The 21,106-nt window shown below is 34.1% G+C and overlaps 2 protein-coding genes across 2 annotated transcripts; both read right to left on the minus strand.

The window, feature by feature from the left end:
• LOC149490354 (uncharacterized) lies at nt 1–5,849 on the minus strand. The gene is made up of 7 exons (XM_089703364.1): nt 5,624–5,849; nt 5,120–5,325; nt 4,727–4,952; nt 4,271–4,452; nt 3,835–3,973; nt 2,851–2,981; nt 1–2,729 (listed from the first exon to the last, which is right to left on the minus strand). Exons 1-7 carry the CDS (start codon nt 5,663–5,665, stop codon nt 461–463), a joined length of 3,195 nt encoding a protein of 1,064 aa, XP_089559490.1. The 5' UTR covers nt 5,666–5,849; the 3' UTR covers nt 1–460.
• A 10,016-nt stretch (nt 5,850–15,865) lies between these two features.
• On the minus strand, nt 15,866–16,864 carry LOC149490355 (uncharacterized). The gene has a single exon (XM_089710125.1). It carries the CDS (start codon nt 16,862–16,864, stop codon nt 15,866–15,868), a length of 999 nt encoding a protein of 332 aa, XP_089566251.1.
• Between the last annotated feature and the right edge of the window lie 4,242 nt (nt 16,865–21,106).

The raw sequence follows: 21,106 nt of genomic DNA on the forward strand, positions 1-21,106 counted from the left end.
GTATTATACATTTTATTTAATTACGTTTTGGTGTTGAGATTTATATATAGCTATAATTTAAATATTTATAATAACTACTAATATAGAACTGCCCTTATATTATTATCAATGTTATAATTATAATATAAATTCATACATTAATGGTCAAAATTATTGTAAGGAATTACAACGGTATTAGACATACGGAATTATTTACTCATAATACTCGATAAGCAGTTAGAAGTTACAAAATGTGAAATTATAAATCCATACCATGGTGAAATGTGTAAACTAAACTTTATAACAAATAAAAGAGTAAATTTGATACCTACAGCTAATTTCGCGTGACTTCAATTAAGCATGATAAGGAATTTAATAATAATAAATAAAATTAGCACATTTACATAATGCTATGTTGGCAGTCCCGTTACATATCTTAAGTAACTTTAAATTTTCCATAAATGTCCTAAAACCTACATCATTATGTAGTAACATCACCAGTCTTTTGCGATTGTTGCTTCAAATATACAGCATACATCTGCCTAGCTTGATTTAATACCCTGTTGACATTATGCTTTCTCACCATTTTATCAAAATGCATTGCTAATTCATTATAGTCCATACGATTGCGCATTACATAATCTCTATGTTGCAATAATACTGTAAGACATAAATACATGAGGAATGGATTACCACCACCAAAAACGATAGGAGAAGGCAAACTACTAATACTGTTCTTACTTGTACTATCAGTAGCTGTAACAGTGTGTATAGATGCATTTTTTAATGGAGGTGGTTTAAAAACCTCATATTTTTTCTGGAAGTTATTTATTGTTGATGCTACACTTTGTAGGTTTGATTGCTTTACATTTAAAAGTGACTCACAATTCTTTTTTGCATTTTCTAATTCTTGTGACATGTTAGAGAAAAATTTATGTGATTTCGGGTTGTTTCCATCTTCTGTAACTGGATTGCTTATAGAATCTACTGGGTCAGAAGATTCAGATTCACTGGAATGTGTATTAGAATGCTTATTGTTATGACATAAATCCTGAGGTTCCAGAGAATGATTTTTTCTTAATAATCTAATTGGTGTGACAGACTTTTTTCCAGAATGCTCCTCAAATATTTCCCCTGTGTCACCATCAAAATCTAATTCAGCTTGTTCATCAGGTGTGTGTGGACAACTAGCAGTTGTTCGCGTAGTTGGAGTGTTGCGATGAAGGGGATTCTCCCAAAGATATATATCCTCTGCACTTCTTGCATTAATTTTAGTTGTGTCTAAAAGTGGTGACTTTTTCAAAAAATCCATTGATTCAGTAACTTCATTTTGAACTTCTAATTTATCATTTTCCGTATCTTTCTGAAATTTTGTGGGTTTATCTTCTGTGCTTGTAGATTCAGAAGGAGAATCACAAATCATACTGCATCTATTAACATATGAAGAGCCAAATACTTGACGGTCTAAATGTTCTAATTCTAATCGTAATTCACGGGTCATGGAGGTAGTCATGGGATAATATTCTTGTGAATCATCAGGGCTACTGCCTTCATTTAATTCCAAATTAATTTTTGAATTACTATGATTTTTAAGTATTTTAGATGTATCAATAAGTAATGTTTTAGTTAGTGTTACTTTGGGGCACTGTTTTGAATCAATATTATCAAGATCAGTCTTTAGACCCATTTCTTGTTTAATATTCACGTATTTACTACCTGTAGCAAAATTAAGAAATTCATTGAGATTTTTTATCATTTTAACTTTTGGCTTATTGCTTGTTGAATCAAGGCAATTGGAATCATCAAGCTTATCTAATGATGAGAAAAATCTATTGTTATGTATGGATATTTTATCTCGTAGTATTCGGATTTGGCTCCCTAATGGAGTGTCTTTCATGTCAGCTTGAGATGTTCCATTGAATAAATTTCCTGTACTAGACCAACTAGTTTGCGAATCTAAGACCTCAATCGCTTTACTATCTTCAGGAACACTTTTCATGATGGGTTTCGAAAACTTATGTATATCTTTTTCATGTAAATTATATTCAGTGACTTCCTCAGTTGTTTTATCGCATATTTCTTTTGTAGTATTACGCAGCTGTAAGGCAGCCTCATCTAGACTTTGAAATTCTTTCGCGTGCTTAAGAGATGAATTAGTTAATGCTTTTCGAGCTGCACTTTCGTCTAAACTATGATTTATTTGCTTGGTCGTGGAAAGTTTTGGTGTTTTTATATTTGCTAAGCTAAAACTGGAGCTTTGTCTTCTTATTGCGCATACTTTAGTATATGCATTTTCTCTCGGTGCTTTAACTAGTGGGCTTAAAGGTGTTGGATCTACAGTTACCTCAAAAGTTGGATCAAAATCTTTTTCTTGTAAAGGTAATTCTGTAATGGGAGCTTTTTGAGGTAAAGAAGCCCACAGGACTTCTAGCATCCGTAGTGCATCATCAAATGCAAATTCTCGCTTCATTTCTAGAAGTAGCCATCTATAACAGAATAGTAGATCATCTGCTTGTTGTGATTTTAAATAGTTGTAGAAGTCAGGGTCATACACTTGTAGTGATTCAGTGAGATGAGTAAATTTCAGTGTCATTGCTTCTCCATCAAGTAGGAAATTAGGATAAAGTCTAGCCATAAGCGCACAAAGGCAAATGTATGCATGAGCTTCATCACCCATGGTCACTAATAGTGGTGATGCTAAATCTGACATTCCCTGACAATAACTTACAGTTGGATGGTAGAGAGCATATCTGTAAAAAAAGAGTAAGATTATGAAGTGCAGATTGAAATAAACAGTCTAGTTAAAATTAAATCATGATTTGTTACGTGAAATAAATATAAATAAGCTTAAAAGAGAGTAAAAATTCTTACGTTGTTAAAATATTGAATAGAGAGGCAATATTTTGATTATCATCACTTCCGGCGTAAAAGTTATGATGCCTATCTGTCCTAAGAACGTCTTTCCGTACCATACTTGTAACATAGGCCAAATCACCATTTACCTGAAAGTGAGTAGATCATAATGATTATTCAATTAATACAGTCTATGAATGCCATGAGACATTTTCTAAAATTGGGTGTGTTGGACAAATCAATAAGTACATAAAACAACAAAAAATCTTTAAAATATTATAATAGTACTAGCTTTCCGCCTGCGGCTTCGCCCGCGTTTTCAAAGAAAAACCCGCATAGTTCCCGTTCCCGTGGGATTTCTGGGATAAAACCTAGCCTATGTTACTCGTGGATAATGTAGCTTTCGAATGGTGAAAGAATTTTTAAAATCGGTCCAGTAGTTTATGAGCCTATTCATTACAATCAAACAAACAAACAAACAAACAAAGTTTTCCTCTTTATAATATTAGTGTAGACTAGTACTAACTAGTAACCGCGGGCGTAAGCTACTAAGCTTACGCCCGCGGTTTCGCCTGCTTTATTTAAAACATCATAAATTATATAAGGTACTAAAACCTCCCTCAACAATTACTCTATCTATAAAAAAGAGTGTGTGTGCCGAGCATACGTTTCAGAAATGAAAATTCTTTGGCAATATTCAAACTTTAAATTGATTTTTATTGTTTTATGGCATTCAAATGCTTTATAAATATAAATTTATAAAGAATAGAAAAAAGTCCCGCCTCGTGATCGAATTTTTTCTATTCTTTATAAATTTATAATATTCAAACTTCTTGGCAAGATACTCCATGACGTGACCTTGAAATTTTACTCTCAACACGCCTAAAAAAGTTTCTAAGAAATCTATTGAATAGTTTTAAAGATGTAAGCATAATTTATATAGGGGTAGATAGTGACTTTATTTTTTAATATCTAGTAATATACAATATAAAATATATTTACCTTTCCTTTTTGAATACAATCTTTCCATTTGGCTCTCAAAGCATAATACTCATTAGCTTTTCTTTTAATATAATCCATTCTCTCTTTTCCTGTCATCCCTTCAGGATAGACATTCAGTATATGTTTCCATACCACTTTTCTGGAAAATATTATGGTGTAATGAGTTATAAATAATATTGCAAACATAACATTTTTAAAGAATTAGTCCGTCAGTCCTCGGATCACAGACACAATAGAAAATCTATTGTGTCTCGGCCCGATCGGGCCGCTCGGTGGTCAATGGGTTAACAAGCATTTAAAAGATATCTGCAGCCTAGCTTAGCTCTTTTAGAAATGCATACTTTACTATACTTATTGCATCAACCTTACATTTTATCAAGCAATATTACTTATTTTCTATTAATATTTTTTAATGTAGTGTTATATGTTGTATTACCTCAGACTTGGTTCAATTCCTCCACAATATATAACTTCACGTAATTTTGTAGTGTTGGTGATTTGTCCTACAGCATCCAAAAATGTTCTAAACTCCACATCATTCAGTGGAGGTCTAGGTGGTGTGTTTGGGTCATCATATAAATTTAATGCTCTGGATACCATATTAAATGTTTTCTCAACCTAAAATTCAATTTTCAAATTCATGCGAAGAAGTTTTTTTGGGGGTCTGCTGATCATGACAAGTTTTAAGGGATCCGCCTTTGGAAAATTTTGGGCATTGCTGCTTTAGGATAATAGATGAAATGTTATATACATTAAAGGAGCTAGATAAAATAATCAAACTGAATTTAGATAACTTCTTATTGCCAGTAGTGAATATAAACAAAATTTAAGTTTTATAACTCATTATAAGTTTAACATTATTTATATTACCAATTACTTCAATGTGGTATACCTGATTCATAATAATGCCCTGCAGACCAATTTGTGTTTCTTGCTTATCTATTTGTGTTATTGTTTGGCTTTGTTGAACTACAGGCTGTTCTCTAATTATTTGAGTTTGAGTTTGAGTAGGTATTACTGGTGGTTCCCAATCCTCCGAGGCTTCTGCAAAAGGCTTCATATCCACTTTTAATTGGACACATGGTTCTGTTTTTTGTGTCAGTGCTATGTTATGAGCCCTGTAATCAGAATTTAAATAATGTTCATTGTATAGTGATGAAACTTATGATTAAAGCTTATTTTAACATTTTAAAACTTGATAACATTTGTTATTTACTGAATTTAATAAAAAAAAAACTTTTTAAAGCTAAAGCTAATAATGATATTAAATATAAAAATATAATACTTGAGGAATGCAGCATCCAAGTCCCAATCAGATAATAATGGCAAATATACTTCTAGTCCATAGTCATCTAATGTCCTGTATGACAATGTAAAATCAGACTTTATATCAAATGCTTTCACAAGAATGCTTTGTAAAACTTCTAAGGAAGTTATTTGTGGATCAACAGAGAACTTCCTTAACTCTGGTTGTAGTTTTCCTTCACATTTCTGAAATCATTATTTTTAAAGTAATTTATTTATCTTAAGTATAAAACAATGTTAAGTATTGAATAAATTAAAATTATATTGAAATGAAGGCCATGTATACAACTTTCCAATTGAAAGGGAAATAAGTGATTGAGTCCCAAAAATATGGTTGCACATAGAATAACTGTATATTCCAATAGTTATGTGAGTTAATAAAGCGAAATACAGAAAATATAGGAAAATAAATATGAAAAGATGTACTGTTCTTTTTATTATAATTTGATATACATTTAATTATTATAATAAAATATCTGCAAACCTTGACTTTCACTCTAACTGCTTCTTTACTGTAACCGAACATTCTGCCCAATTCTTCATACAAATCCAAATTTATTAACGTAGTCCGCGTTCACGGAAACCACTACGAAATAATACTTCGTATTTATCATACCATATGCATAATAAACATTTATTTGTAAGTTATTAAATAAAACATTTATCGATAGGTATTATAATAAATTTCGCGATCTTTTGGTGTATTTGAAGTTGACATTTGGCACAGATGACAGAAATCTCGACAGAAATAGACAAACGATGGTTTTACATAGGTAGTTTAAAGGAGGCGTAGACAGAGAATCCAATAGACACCGGCAATGCGTGTCGCAGAAAGAGATAAAAAAGAATACGTCACAATATTTAGGGTTACCGTCAACCGTGTGAGGGAAAATTTACCCCGCAATTTGTGAGATACAAATCTCTCAATATCATTATTCACATAACATAAGTGGATAATAATGAGATATCCACATTACATACTTACATTTTTATACTAATATTATAAAGAGGAAATGTTTGTAATTATGTATGTATGGTTTTCACGCATAAACTATTGGACCGATTTCAAAAATTCTTTCACCATTAGAAAGCTGCATCTTCACTGAGCAACATAGGCTATATTGCATTTTCAAAAAAAAATAGAGATCTTTACCAAAAATGCAATAATGTTTTGTTAATGTTTGTAATAATCTTTATATATAAAAATGAATCGCAAAATGTGTTGGTAAGCGCATAACTCGAGAACGGCTGAACCGATTTCGATAATTCTTTTTTTTATTATATTCCTTGAAGTACGAGGATGGTTCGTAGAGAAAACGTAAATATTATGTGCCACGGGCGAAGCCGGGGCGGACCGCTAGTCCTTAATAAAAATTCTGTCATCGCGTGCGCTGCGGAATCTATTGAAAATAGAACAAATAAATGTTCTACGGTATTATAGAATGGACCAATATCTACAAGAAAGTCCGCGATATTCCATTCAAAAGATATAACGAATTTTTAAGTGTCAATTTACAGAAAATAAAAGGTATACTGTTTAATACAATGAGGAGGCGAAGTGCGGGACGGGGTGAAGGTAAGGAGGGAAGGGATATTCGCAGGAACTACTTTGATTCCGATTTGAAAAATTCTTTCAGTGTTAGATAGCCCATTGATCGAGGAAGGCTATTATAGTAGGCTATATTGTACCATAACACTTAGACCAACAGGAGTGGAGCCACGCGGGTGAAACCGCGGAGCGCAGCTAGTATATAATAAACATATTACTTTTAGATGGGTAATACATGTTATGTATATGTATACACATACCTATATATTATATACCATAGGCTAATCCACGGGATAAATGGGATTTTACGTTTTATGACTTGACCACGAGGGCGAAGTCGCGAGCAAAATCTAGTATTATAGTAATATATAAAATTTATGTATCCGTAATTTTTTCTTTAATATCCTGAATTTTTTATCTTTATACTCACCCTAAATAGAAAGAGACGGACTGGTAACAATAATTTTCAAGGGGAAAATGTGCAGTACCTACATAATATTATATTGATATTTTTTACTGCTACAATATACACATACATTCGTGAGATGGTGCAAAGTCAAATAAAATTCATGTTCACTTTAGCTACCATATTTTCTACAAACATCAATGATTAACCAATCAAAAGAGTTGTCAAAACGTTAGACAAGGACCATTTCCTTTTGGGAGATCTCTCGCTCGGACCGTTTTTTGGTTAGCTTCCGCTTGTAAGGAAAAAGCAACCTTAAATATATAGTAATCGATCATATTTTATTAAAACAAATATTTTGGAGCACAGTCTAGAGTCTAGAATAGATAATAACATTGAGATAATATTACTACGTATGGAGGAGACACTACGAACAAAATCTGTGCGCCATTTTTTTGCTCCAAGTTTTAAAAATTATTATCTAGTTAGGTACTTACCGATGAAAAGTTATGTTAGTCACTTTTCCGTATTATTTGTATTATTTGTGCAATATCGTAACACACACGAAGGCACATTTGATGCGTTTCACGTTAAGCCATATGGCTTATGTTGAGCGGAACATAAGTGATGTAGGCGGTGTCGTCTCAATGGCTGTTTTCCAATTACAGAGCATAATGCGACTCAGTGGCGCACAATGCCGAATTATGCTGATGCTTAATTGGAACGTGAAACGCACCAGCAGGTTGCGCTAAGTTCAGTGTTGAAAAAAAAATATTCATAGAGTTAGCAATAACCTCATTAATGTGTAAATAAAGTGGTATACATAATAATTGGTTGAAAAATATTTACGGTTATTTTAAGTAATTTGAATTTTGATTATTTCATTAACATTTTTTTCAATGTTTGTACCTTCATCCATACTTATATTTATTTTTTTAACACAATTTCGAAAAAACTACAATGAAACGAAAGCTTTAAAATTTTTTCCAACAATTAATAATTACTAACGATAAATCGATTGCACGCATCAATTCACGCGCATTACTTTTTCTAGTGCTCGATTGTGCGAAGCGTTGCTGTAGTTACTAGTTAGAGTTGGAACATTCAACGTTAAGCATTATGCCGCATAATGCGCTCTAGTACTGTAATTGGAAAACACGGCATGTATATCTCAATGGATAATAACAAGAAGCTTATATCTAATACAATGGAGATTTCAGTATGAACATTAACTTGTTACAAGAAAATATGACCTTGAATGACGCCTGTATGTTTTTTTATCCCTTTCACACCTAGGTAGTTAGTTAGGTGTGAAAGGGATAAAAAAACATACAGGCGTCATTCAAGGTCATATTTTCTTGTTACAAGTTAATGTTCATACTGAAATCTCCAGTGTATTAGATATAAGCTTCTTGGATAATATAGGTAAACCAGAATCTGATGGCAATTAGGGAAATCCAAATTTTGAGTGTGCAACCCTAGGGAAAATGGACTGAACGATCTTGATACTGCTTATTTTTTATTTTGTCCTCAATATCATTACTCACATTACATAAGTGGACAATACTGTACTTAATAATGAGATATCCACTTAATATTATGTAGGTACATACTTACATGTATAATATACAATTAAAATTACTTTTATACAGGTAACACATATTATTATTTACACATACCTATATTTGTATATTAATTACCAGTATGCCATGTGAAAATATCGATATAATGATAATGTAGATCAAAACTGCTTATAATTTTTTATAAAATAAAATAAAAATAAAATAAAATTATGTTTATTTTCGTAAGTATTAACAGACACACATTATAAAATTGACTTGGACAGCTTGGACTTGACGAAGAGCCGTATTGGAAACTCCTGTAATAAGTTTTCATAAAATTATATTCTAATCAACAAACAATATTATAGTTACCTACATATAATATTTTTTAATTTATAGTATCAAAACGGGTAAGTCCAATTTACCAATAAAATCTTCAAAATCGAAAATTGTGATGTGTTTGACCCTTCTTCATCGAATGTTTTTCTATACACATTATAAACAACACCTCTTGCTTGTGATCGCAGCGGCTTTTTCGACATTTTCGAAGATTTTTTAGACAAAATCCTAAAAATTATTCATCAACTGCAAAAAAGACAAATAATTTGATATCCAATTTGATAGTTGTCAAATAAGTTGCCACATAAAAATCTTTTATTTCTTAAATATAAATATGCCATCAGATTCTGGTAGACCTATAATTATTGTATTTATGGTAAACCAGAATCTGATGGCAAATTGGGAAATCAAAAATTTGAGTGTGCAACCCTAGGGAAAATGGACTGAACGATCTTGATACTACTTATTTTTTATTTTGTCCTCAACATCATTAGTCACATTACATAAGTGAACAATACTGTACTTAATAATGAGATATCCACTTAATATTATGTAGGTACATACTTACATGTATAATATACATATTACTTTTATCTATGTAATACATACTATTATTTACACATACCTATATTTCGACGCCCCCCGCGAATAATCCGGTAATCGTAAAAGTGTAAATGTTCAGGAAAAATAAAAAACCATTTTTCCTTAATAACTCCATTAAACAACAAGTGTCAGAGACTTTTAATATCGCATATGGAAGCTAATTTTTTCAGCTATCTGGTTATTTCAACAAAATTTAAGTAGTCCCAAGGGCTTCGTTATAATTTAGCTGGATTCATTTTACTATACTAGTGTAGGTCAAGCTCTGGTCAGTAATGTCACTTACGATATTGTTCGTGTAAATTTATTTTTTCGACGGCAACAGTAAAATCTTGTTGCGCTAATATTCGTGTTATTTGTTTTGTATACTGAACATTTGTAATAATCTATTATTTGTTTATTCGATTGTTTAACAGTAACGTACATTTTATTGTTATAACTATTACTGTTTATTCGAATAGTTTACTTAAGTATTATTTGATGATTATTATAGTATGTTTTATGAAATACAGGACATTTTAGTAAATGAAACAACTTTGGATTGTTTCACAAAACACGATAGTTATTATTATCATAGAAAATAGACACTGCACTGAAAACACGACTATTACACATGATTACACAATCATGAAAATTATACTATGGTCCTATTACAGTTAAAATTTAATCAGAATCCTCATCAGAACCTCACAGAAGGCGAATCCGCCGTGACCAGTCAGTACTTGTGTGGTGTGGTGTGTGATGTCTTTTTCGCGACTACCTTGTATACAGCAGCAGCGCTTGGGAAAAAGGGCTTCGTGACTCCGGCCGTTTCTCCTACATCGTATCTCCTATCCCATTCGCTGATCGTATCCTGTCTCAAAATAAGCTTGACGAATGAAACAGGACACAGATCGTAATCCGGTTTCCGGAAAGGGCGGCTCCGACTCGACGGCCGCAATCTTGCTGCCGTTCCTATAGACCCTGAAGACGTGGCTGTTAACCACGTCGGCATAGGCATCTATTAAGCCAAACCCCAGCTCTACCTGCTCTGCCGTATGTGGGTCCGTATCGCGGGTGCCATTCGTTCCATTTCCCTGTCCCTCAACACCGCCGGGTGCGACACACCCCTCTTGATCTCATAAAGCCTCGAAGCTTCGAGTATCCTGAGGTCAAGAGGGAGAATCCCAGCCAACAGCATCGCAGAGTTCAGAGACAGTCCGATATGCTCTGCAGATCTTCTGGGCAAAACCCCGTTGAACGGTGTTAAGCCTCTTTTGGACCCCCCCCATCTTTTCCGCTTTGGGTGCCCACGCTGCTGATGCATACAATATAGTCGGTTATATAACTGCGATATATATAGTCTTAACTACTTGGGGGTTAAGCCCCCAACTTACTTTAGCTGCTCTTGCTAATAGCTTATAACGGGCGATTGCCTTTTTGCAAACGCTCCCGACATGGGCGTTGAATGTCAGGCCGCCATCAATATAGTAAGGCCCAGTATCTTAATACTTTCGAAATATTGGATGTCCACACTCCCCATTACAAGTCGTGGCCTGTCAAATTTTAATTTTCGTGTCGAGAGCAGGGCACATGTCTTGTGTGGCGCGAATTTTAGTTTATTTCTGACACCCCATTCGTCAATTTTCCTCTATGTGCAGTTTACCTTCGTCTCTACTTCTAAAGCAGTATCTCAATCAAACACTAGCACAATGTCGTCGGCAAAAGCCTGACAAAACACATCCATCTCCTCTAACATCCACAGTAGAGGAGCCAGCAAGAGGTCCCACAGGAGCGGCCCACCTATGGAACCCTGCACGCACTCCTTGTTGGTCTCTCTACTCACTTCCACACCCGCATACCTAACTTTCACACCTCTTCCACTCAGGTATCTGCTGATCACCCGCCTAACGTTCCCCGGACACCCAACTTCGGCCAACCGCACCTTTATGGCTGGCCACCAGGCGCTGTCGAAGGCTCCCTCTATGTCTAGAGATACCACAACAGAAATCTTCTTCTCCTCCCTCTTATTTCTGATGTGGCTCACTAGTCTATAGAGGGCGTCGTCGGTGCTCCTCTGTGGCATGAAGCCATACTGATGGGGGCTTATTTTGGCCAGCAGGTCTGGCCTGAGTCGGACGACCAGCATCTAATGAAGTTGAAGATGAAGGTTTCGATGTGGTCTATTCTGATGCCTGCCTCGTTTATCTATCAAACTTTCATCTCTTTTAATTTTTTCTAAGGCTGTGTAAATCATTTGCTCAGTAATAGAAAGAGTGTTTAAAAAAATACCTTGCATACTTGCACTCCATAATGAAAGTAGCGGGAAATCGATTTCTTAATAAAACCCCGAATAAGCCTGTACTAGCACTTAATTAAATAATGTAGAAAACTTTTTACCTGAATAATATCGTAACAACGTTTACTGTCAAATCATATTGATATTATTTTTCGTAAAGATCTAAAACCATATTATTCGTTTCAAATACATTTTAATGTTATTTTATGGAATAAACGCGTAGTTTTTTATATCTTCGTAAATAAAGATAGAAAAATTCTGAAAAAAATTTACATGGTGTATTTTAACTTCTAGATGCCGAAAAACGCATAACATGAAGAACCCCGTAATAGGTCATTACCGGATTATTCGCGGGGGACGTCGATTTGTATATTCATTATCATTATGCCATGTAAAAATATGGATGTATAATGTAGATCAAAACTAGATTGCTAATAATCTTCTTCTTCTTATATATAAAAATGAATCGCAAAATGTGTTGGTAAGCGCATAACTCGAGAACGGCTGAACCGATTTCGATAATTCTTTTTTTATTATATTCCTTGAAGTACGAGGATGGTTCTTATGTAGAGAAAACGTAAACATGTACCACGGGCGAAGCCGGGGCGGACCGCTAGTTGTTTATAAAATAAAATAAAAATAAAATAAAACTATGTTTATTTTCGTAAGTATTAAAGATACACACATTATAAAATTAACTTGGACAGCTTGGACTTGACGAATAGCCGTATTGGAAACTCCTGTAATAAGTTTTCATAAAATTATATTATAATCAACAAACAATATTATAGTTATAAAATAAATTTTATTTTATTTTATTTTATTATTTTATTTTATTTTGGTACAGTAACAGATTGCAGAACAATTCCTTATATCTAGCTCTTATCTAATAATACATATAAATTCTACAACCCAATTAATACCATACACAGCTTTGAGCCAAAAAACAAAAACCGTTTACATTATGACCATGTTTTTGTTCCTAATCCATATCTATACCAAGCTATAGCCAGGAACAAACAAAAACCAAGAAAAAAAAAATTCTAACAGAGAGAAAAAAAAAAAAGCTACTATTTAAAATACAAAAAAAAAAAAATACGTTGTTACAGCAATTTATAAACATTACTTCTAAAAACATCCAAACTACTCAAGAATAAGTCACAATCCGGATCTAAATTATTATACAGGCGGCACATTCTGTGTACAGGATTGTTATGCGAAACATTGTTTCTGGTGGGTGGTATGCTGAATAGACGTGGGGTGCGTGAAGGGCGGGTAGGAGCTCTAAAGTTAAGGCTAGCCAAAAGCTCATTCCCTAATAACCCATTGGCTATTTTATGCAGATTGCACAAATCAGTCAGGGTCCTACGACTTTCTAAATTCATTAGGTGGAATTTACGCAAACGCTGATCATATTCAGGTATTTTACGCCGTAAACCTAATTTACCACATAATGTACGTAAGAAACGCCTCTGCACAGCTTCAATGCGGTTTATGTGATTATTGTATATTGGAAGCCACACCGATGAACAATATTCCAATATACTTCTTACTAGGGTTAAATATAATATTATCCACGACTTCGGATTTTTGAATGGTGAGGCAGTACGTAAAACAAAGCTCAAACTTTTATTGGCCTTACTGACAATGTAATCGTAGTGCGGTCTAAATGATAGTGAAGAATCGAACATCACACCTAAGTCTCTAACGACCTTGACTCGTTCCAGTGTTACATGACTAATGTTATAATTAAAAATGATCGGCCTTTTACTTTTAGTAAAACACATTACTTGGCATTTTTTAACATTGAGGGTCATACGATTGGTATTGCACCATTCACTCACGACATCTAAATCCCTTTGTAAGGTCTGACAGTCACTATAATCTTGTATTCTGTGGAAAATTTTGACGTCATCCGCGTACGCAAGAGTATTACATGAGATTAATTCAAGAAGATCGTTAATATATATCAAGAATAGCAGTGGCCCCAAGTTGGAACCCTGCGGTACACCGGAAGGGGATAAGAATGGAACAGAGTCATAGCCATACAATGCAACCAATTGTGATCTATTAGCTAAATATGAACTCATCCACCTATACAGACTACCATGTATGCCAAGATGATTGAGTTTTGAAAGAAGGATAGTGTGATTTACAGTATCAAATGCTTTGGAAAAGTCTGTATAAACCGAATCCACCTGTAATTTACTATCAAATGATTCTGTCAGATAATTAGTATAAATGAGTAAGTTTGAATTTGTTGAGCGACCAGCTACAAACCCATGTTGTTTGTCGTTTAATCTATGTTTGATATGACTATACATATGTTCGTATATAATGCTTTCAAATACTTTAGCAAAGCAGTTCAAAATACTAATTGGTCGATAATTTTCGACATTTCTCTTATCACCGGATTTGAAAATTGGTGTCACTTTGGCTAGCTTCCATAAAGACGGAAATGTTCCTTCGATTAAAGACTTGTTAAATAACAGAGTTAACGGTTTAACGAGAGATGAGGAACATAAACGTATAAAGACTGGTGGTATGCCATCGGGCCCAGTGCTTTTGGTTAAGTCGATTTTCTTTAGATAAGATAATACTACGCTCTCAGATATGTGTATGTTGTTTAGTATGTAGTTTGATGAAGCAAATTTGGGAATGTAGGCAACTTTGCAATTTTGCTTATAAACCGAAGAAAAGTATGTAGCGAACAAATTGGCTATATCATGTCCTGTGTCAGCAACTTGATTTTTGTAGTACATACTGCGAGGAATGTCGTTTGTAATTTTCTTATTTTTTGTATATCGCCAGAAAGACTTCAAATCTTTAGTGAGACTGCATTCGATATTACCAATATACGACCTGAAACAAGAATCTATTAATTTTTTCGATCTAGATCTTAGAATTGAAAAAGTATCATAATCACGAGGATTGGAGTACTTTTTGTAACGGTGATGAAATTTCTCTTTAGATTTAAGTATTCTTTTTAAGTCCTTCGAGAACCATATGGGATAGTGATTCCGGTGGCGTTTTATTCGTGGTGTATATTTTTCGATAATAGTATGAATATTATTATAAAATAGTTTGACAAATTCATCTATCGGTAAGTTCAAAGCAATTTGTTGCCAGTTAATTTTTTGGATATGGTCGTTACAACTATTGAAATCGGTTTTGTAAAAACACAGCTTGTCAAAAGAATTATTTTGATTCAGAGATGCGAGCATGTAATTGAATGTGATTTCCAAAGGAGGATGATGATTGTCAAGGCGGCTTAAAGGAGCGCCGTTAGTAATTTTGTATAAATCTGGCGTATTTGTGATTACAAGATCTAAGAACCTACCGTTTGTGTTGGCTATGTTGTTAATTTGGGATAATGACGTGCACTGTAAAAATTCGTAAAGTAATTTTGTTTTTGGACATGAGTAACTATTGAGGCCGCCATTATCTGACCATATTAAATTGGGAAAGTTAAAATCACCTAATATAAGAGTACTACAATCAGATGAAGTACCTAAAAAATGGGAACATTTTTCCATATATTCAGATACCACACTCGTTGACAAGTAATCAGGTAGGTACACAATACATAGGTTTAATACAGCACGATTTTTTAATTTAATATGTAGCCATAGGTCTTCCAAGAGTTCGGACTGCAAATCATTCCTTTCAACGACATCAAAATCTTTAGACAAGGCTACCAGCACGCCACCACCATGACTTTTGTTATATGCACTACAGAATGCTTCGCTTCTATCTCTACGTATCACTTGATATCTATTATCAAATATTTCACTCGAGAGAACAGTATTATTTAACCAAGTTTCACAAATACATATGATGTCATAACTATTAATCAAAATGGAATTAGAAATTTCTATGGTTTTACTCTTCATACCACGTATATTCTGATAATAAATTGAGAAAGCCATTTTCAAAAACCAGAAAAAATTAAGAAACAAGTTAATCTAAAAAAGATAAAAATATTAATATAACTAATGCATTAAATCTAAACTTTTACTGTCCTTAATGAATATATATTGCGATCCGGGGTCTTTTCTCACAAATATGCGGCCACTACGAACCCAAACGAATTTGTACGATAACTCCTTAGCTCTCATTCTTGCTGCAATGTGTAGAGCCTGATTTTGAGGAGATAAGTGCTCTGATATATAAACGGGCTTCTTTTCACCGGCCATACCTAATAAGGCAGTATTGAGTTTATTATCAGGATTTGCTTTATTATATCTATAGACAGCGGAGTAAAATTCATCTCGTCGTCTCTCGCTGTTAAATTGCACAATAATTGTACGAGGAACATTCGTGTTTTTGTTCTGTTTAGCCACACGGTTACACTTCACAACATCACCATCGGCAATTTTGTGTCCAACAATAGAAGCGCACTGCTGTATTAAGTTAAGGACATTTTCAGATGGGTGCTCAGGAACACCTTTTATTTCCAAATTTTTGTCCCTAAGACTTTGTTCTATTTTGTTAAGTCGGTCAGACAATTCATGGACAGATGATTTTAAAGCATCATTTTCAGATTTTAATTGCTTGTTATCCTTCGACAAAGACTTTATATTTTCACGCATCTCATCATTCATATCGCTCAAAAAAGAAACAGATTTACGAAGTTCCAAGAGCTCCTCCTTAAAGGTGACCAATTCCTTCTTTAATACTTGGGATAGCAAAGATGGTATTTCAAGCCTAAGGGAATCGAGAAGTTGATCCTTCAAAGAACCGCTTACTTGATCAGTTGGACTTATAATCGATTGAGGTCCTGTGGGAGGTACCTTAACTTCCAGAACTTTTGTGTGAGTCGGACGACGGGCTGTGACAAAGTTAGGAGAAATGTTATCCTCATCGCTACACGACACCTCAGCACCAGTATCCGACTTTAACGAACGTACAGGAGTGTTGGAATTGTCTCCCTTGGGACGCTTATTTCTACATGCTTGACAGGTCCAATTCTTCTTGTGCTCTTTAGTCATAGAATTTAAGAAACGCCTTTCAGATATGTTTGCGCACAGAATGTCATATATCTTTTCACATAGGTTACATTGTATGAAGTGTTTCCCGGAGATTGGGGTCAAACATCCAGCACAGGAAAAATTATTATTTTTAGACGCCATTTATTTTATCTTATATGTCTATAAGATAAACAAGACTTTTGTATTCTGATTACAAATAACTTGATGAAATTCAATAAATAATAAAAGATCAAATTTTTAAATCATTAGTCTCTGTGAGGCACACGCATATGTTTTACCACTCGACGTATCGGAAAGTTCCTTAATCTTTGACGAGCGATGAGTAGACGACGACACTGGGGCTGTGCGTGCGAAAATCACCCGTCCGCACTAGCAATAACGGTGGCGTTCGCATACACAATGAATCACACTTTTTCTTCGTACCGTCAGATGATATTTTGTTGCACTAATTACTTTGAAATTGTTAAACGAAAGAAACACTTTATTTCTTCAATTGCACAGAAACAGAGTTAGTTTTAATTTTTAATGTTACTTGAACTTTCGAAATAAACAAAGTTTTGCACTGGCTAACTCGAATTTGATTATTTATACTATTATTTATCACAGAACAACAAACTTGCGAAGTTAACAGTTTACCGGTTGGGTCAAAGATAAAATAAATAAAATAAAAAGCCTTTTATTTTCTACTTAAGCATTTTTACAAATTTCAATTACTTATTTAAATACATTTTTTTTTTATCTATGATATACCTAGTTACATTTAGTTCATAAATTTATACATTTAAAAGTAAGTTGTGTTGTATTATATTATGTAGTAAGTATAGCCGTTCATTTGTTATTTAAATACAATTTTTACTGTATGTTATATAATTATGTACATATTTATACACTTATATTTTCATTATACATTATCTGTAGAAACCCCATATTGGGTAAAGGCCTCCTCCAAAGATGCCCAAGTTTCTCTGTCTTGTGCAATCATTTTCCAGTTTGGACCGGCAGTCCGTATGATCTCGTCTTCCCAACGAGTCACTGGTCTTCCTCTATTCCTTTTACCTATCGGGCCTTTCCAAAAAGTTACTTTCGTGGTCCATCTCTCGTCCTCAAGCCTCGCAACATGTCCAGCCCATTTCCACTTGAGTTTTTGTGCATAGTTTAAGGCGTTGGTGGCTTTGGTTATTGACCTTATTTTTGTATGTCGTACTTTGTCTATTTTCTTTATATTAAGCATGCTTCGCTCTAGTCCTCCTATTTATTCTCATTAATTTACCGACCTAACAAGGCTATCTTTGAAAGCGCCATCTAGGCAACTAGACGAGAATTACTGTATAATCGATCAAGGTCAAACAAATACAAGGAACAGTGTATGACCGATAGAGGGCGGTGAAATAAATTCATTAAAATGTCAGACTCTGAAACCATAAGCGTTTTATTGAATTCCTTGCGCTTGCAAATACAGCAAGATATAAATACTAGTCTAAAACAAGCAGAGGATAATATAACAAAAACAATCAACGCAAACTTAGACATCAAGCTTGAAAACTTAGTCCAAAATATAGATAAGATACAGAAAAAACAAGAGGAGCATGAAAAGTTGATAGAAAATATTGATAGAAAATTAAGACAAAACAATCTCATATTTTTTGGAATATCAGAAGAAGAAAAAAGCTATTCGGAACTGGAAGACATATTGCTACAAATTATAAACTTTAAGTTAGAGTTGGATTGCGAAAAGCGTGATTTTCAGTTTGTTGGCAGAATATGAAGGAAAAATACAAAGGCGAGACCCATCCGATTAACACTTACGACTTATGGAAAAAAACTAGCAATCCTACAGCGCCGATCAGCCCTAAACGGATCAGGTTCTTATATAAAAGAGGATTTTTCACGTAAAGTTCTCGAAGCTCGAAAGGAATTAATACCCCAATTAAAAGAACAAAGAGAGAAGGGTAATAAAGCCATTTTAAAATACGATCGCTTGATCGTAAAAGAAAGTTCGAACTCTAACCAGAAACGAGCCCTCTCTGCTAGCCCTCCAGAACACTCAAGGTCCAACTCTACACTAACAGGGACGGTCGACCGCAATCAAACAAAAAAGAAATCTAAATTTACACTTTCACCAAGCGCCGTTCTAAACAAAAATAAAACTACTACGAACATAAGATCGACACCCTCCACATCCATGTCATCTTACATAAAGCGGACCCCACAACCAAGAAAAAGCCCAGGACTTAATCAAAGCAGCCTAGAATAGCAACTAATCGAAACGCCAAATACCACCGCGAATACCATCGAGCGACTCAATTATACACAAAACAATAACAATTACAAAAACCAACTTATAATAAAAAAAGATAAAACTCTCCCAACCCGGCCGGTCCCCGTGGGAGAAAATGACCACAACCCTCCAAATAAATACATACAGAATAAATACATACAGATAGAGAAAAAAATAAATAAACCTTTAACACAACTTAAAATAGCAACTTATAACGTCAGGACCCTGTCGACATACGATCGCTTACTGGAACTAGAAGAAGCAATAAAGGAAATAAATTACGATATAATAGGTATTTCAGAAGTGAGGCGACTTGGAAATAAAATAGAAGAATACGATAACCTTATACTCTGCCACATAGGACGCACACCCGGTAAATACGGAGTAGGCTTCATTATAAAAAAGCTACATAAAAACAACATAGAGAGTTTCATTGGATTAACAGATCGTGTAGCAATGTTAAACTTAAATTTTCAAGGATTCAAGCTATCCATAATACAAGTTTACGCACCGACTGACAACGCTACCGAGGAAGAGATAGAGGAATTTTACCAAACCATTGACAGGGCAATACAAGCAACATATAATACTTTTATATTAATGGGTGACTTTAACGCGAAAGTCGGTGCTCCCCAAGAAGGAGAATATCACACAGTGCAGAAACATGGTTATGGCGTAAGAAACGACAGAGGGCAGAGACTCGTGGACTATGCTCGTGAACATAACCTAACCATCATCAACACGTGTTTCAAGAAAAACCATAATCGGAGATGGACTTGGCGATCTCCGAATGGGCAACACAAAAACGAGATCGACTATATGCTATCCAACCAAAGGAAATATTTTCAAAATTTTGAAGTCATGAACGTTAACTATCCGTCAGACCATAGGCTAATAAGAGCATCAGTTAATATTTCTAAACAAATGAAAAGCAGAGCCAATTTCACAAACAAGTCTGTAACCCAACTAACGAACAAAGAAGAAATAACCAGATATAATGAAAACCTAGAAAAAATGCTACTCTACCCAACTACAAACTGGCAGAATATCTCAGTACAAAACTATTACGACAAGATAAAAGACGCTATCATCCAGAGCTTGAAAAAAGTTAGAAAAGATAGAAGAGAATCTCATAAACAACACAGAATACTAACAGATCGCACAGCTTTTTTACTAAAAAGAAGAAAAGACTTACAAAGAACAAAAAATAAAACTAGATCAATGAAAAACGAACTCTCGGCTCTCTACAAAATAACAAATAAATACATAAAAAGGGACTACGCCACATATAGACAAAATACAATAGAAAAGCACTTAAAACACACAGGAAGTACAAAGAAGGCATTTAAGGATCTCAAAACAAGCAGGACTTGGATAGAAGGACTTGAGAAACTAGATAGAACTGTGCACAAACGAACTGACATTATAAATGTAGCCACAGACTTCTACAGGAAACTATACAGCGATAATAAACAAAATACAATATCAAGATCCACCAATGTAACTGATAGTAATGTGAAGCCAATTTATGAAATGGAAGTCATCGAAGCAATAAAAAGTTTGAAATTAGAAAAAAGCCCTGGTTCCGATAACATCACAAATGAATTACTCAAAATATCACACAAAATACTAGCAGTACCATTAACAAAGCTATTTAACCTAATTTTACAAACTTCTGAAACACCCTCTCAATGGTCAGAATCAAATATCGTTCTTCTTTACAAAAAAGGCGACCCGAAGGATATTGGTAACTATAGACCAATAAGCTTGTTACCTAGCCTCTACAAACTCTTTTCATCCATTATTAATAAAAGAATCAGTACTACACTGGAATTAAAACAGCCAACAGTACAAGCTGGTTTCAGGAAAGGATTCTCTACAGCCGACCATATCCACACAATTGAACTAATAATAGAAAAGTACCAAGAACAACAAAGGCCACTATACATAGCTTTTATTGACTA

This window comes from Colias philodice, chromosome 2, assembly GCF_061535455.1.
Source record: "Colias philodice isolate Cphi_HAF_F1 chromosome 2, ilColPhil1 Martin Lab GWU primary, whole genome shotgun sequence".
Taxonomy (NCBI): Eukaryota; Metazoa; Arthropoda; class Insecta; order Lepidoptera; family Pieridae; genus Colias; species Colias philodice.

Coding starts and splice junctions, on each gene's coding strand:
- LOC149490354 (XM_089703364.1), bottom strand. CDS start 5,665: ATGTTCGGTTACAGTAAAGAAGCAGTTAGAGTGAAAGTCAAG. Junction 4,453..4,726: donor AGGGCATTATTATGAATCAG/GTATACCACATT, acceptor ATTGAATTTTAG/GTTGAGAAAACATTTAATAT. Junction 2,730..2,850: donor CTATTCAATATTTTAACAAC/GTAAGAATTTTT, acceptor CTTTTTTTACAG/ATATGCTCTCTACCATCCAA.
- LOC149490355 (XM_089710125.1), bottom strand. CDS start 16,864: ATGACTAAAGAGCACAAGAAGAATTGGACCTGTCAAGCATGTAGAAAT.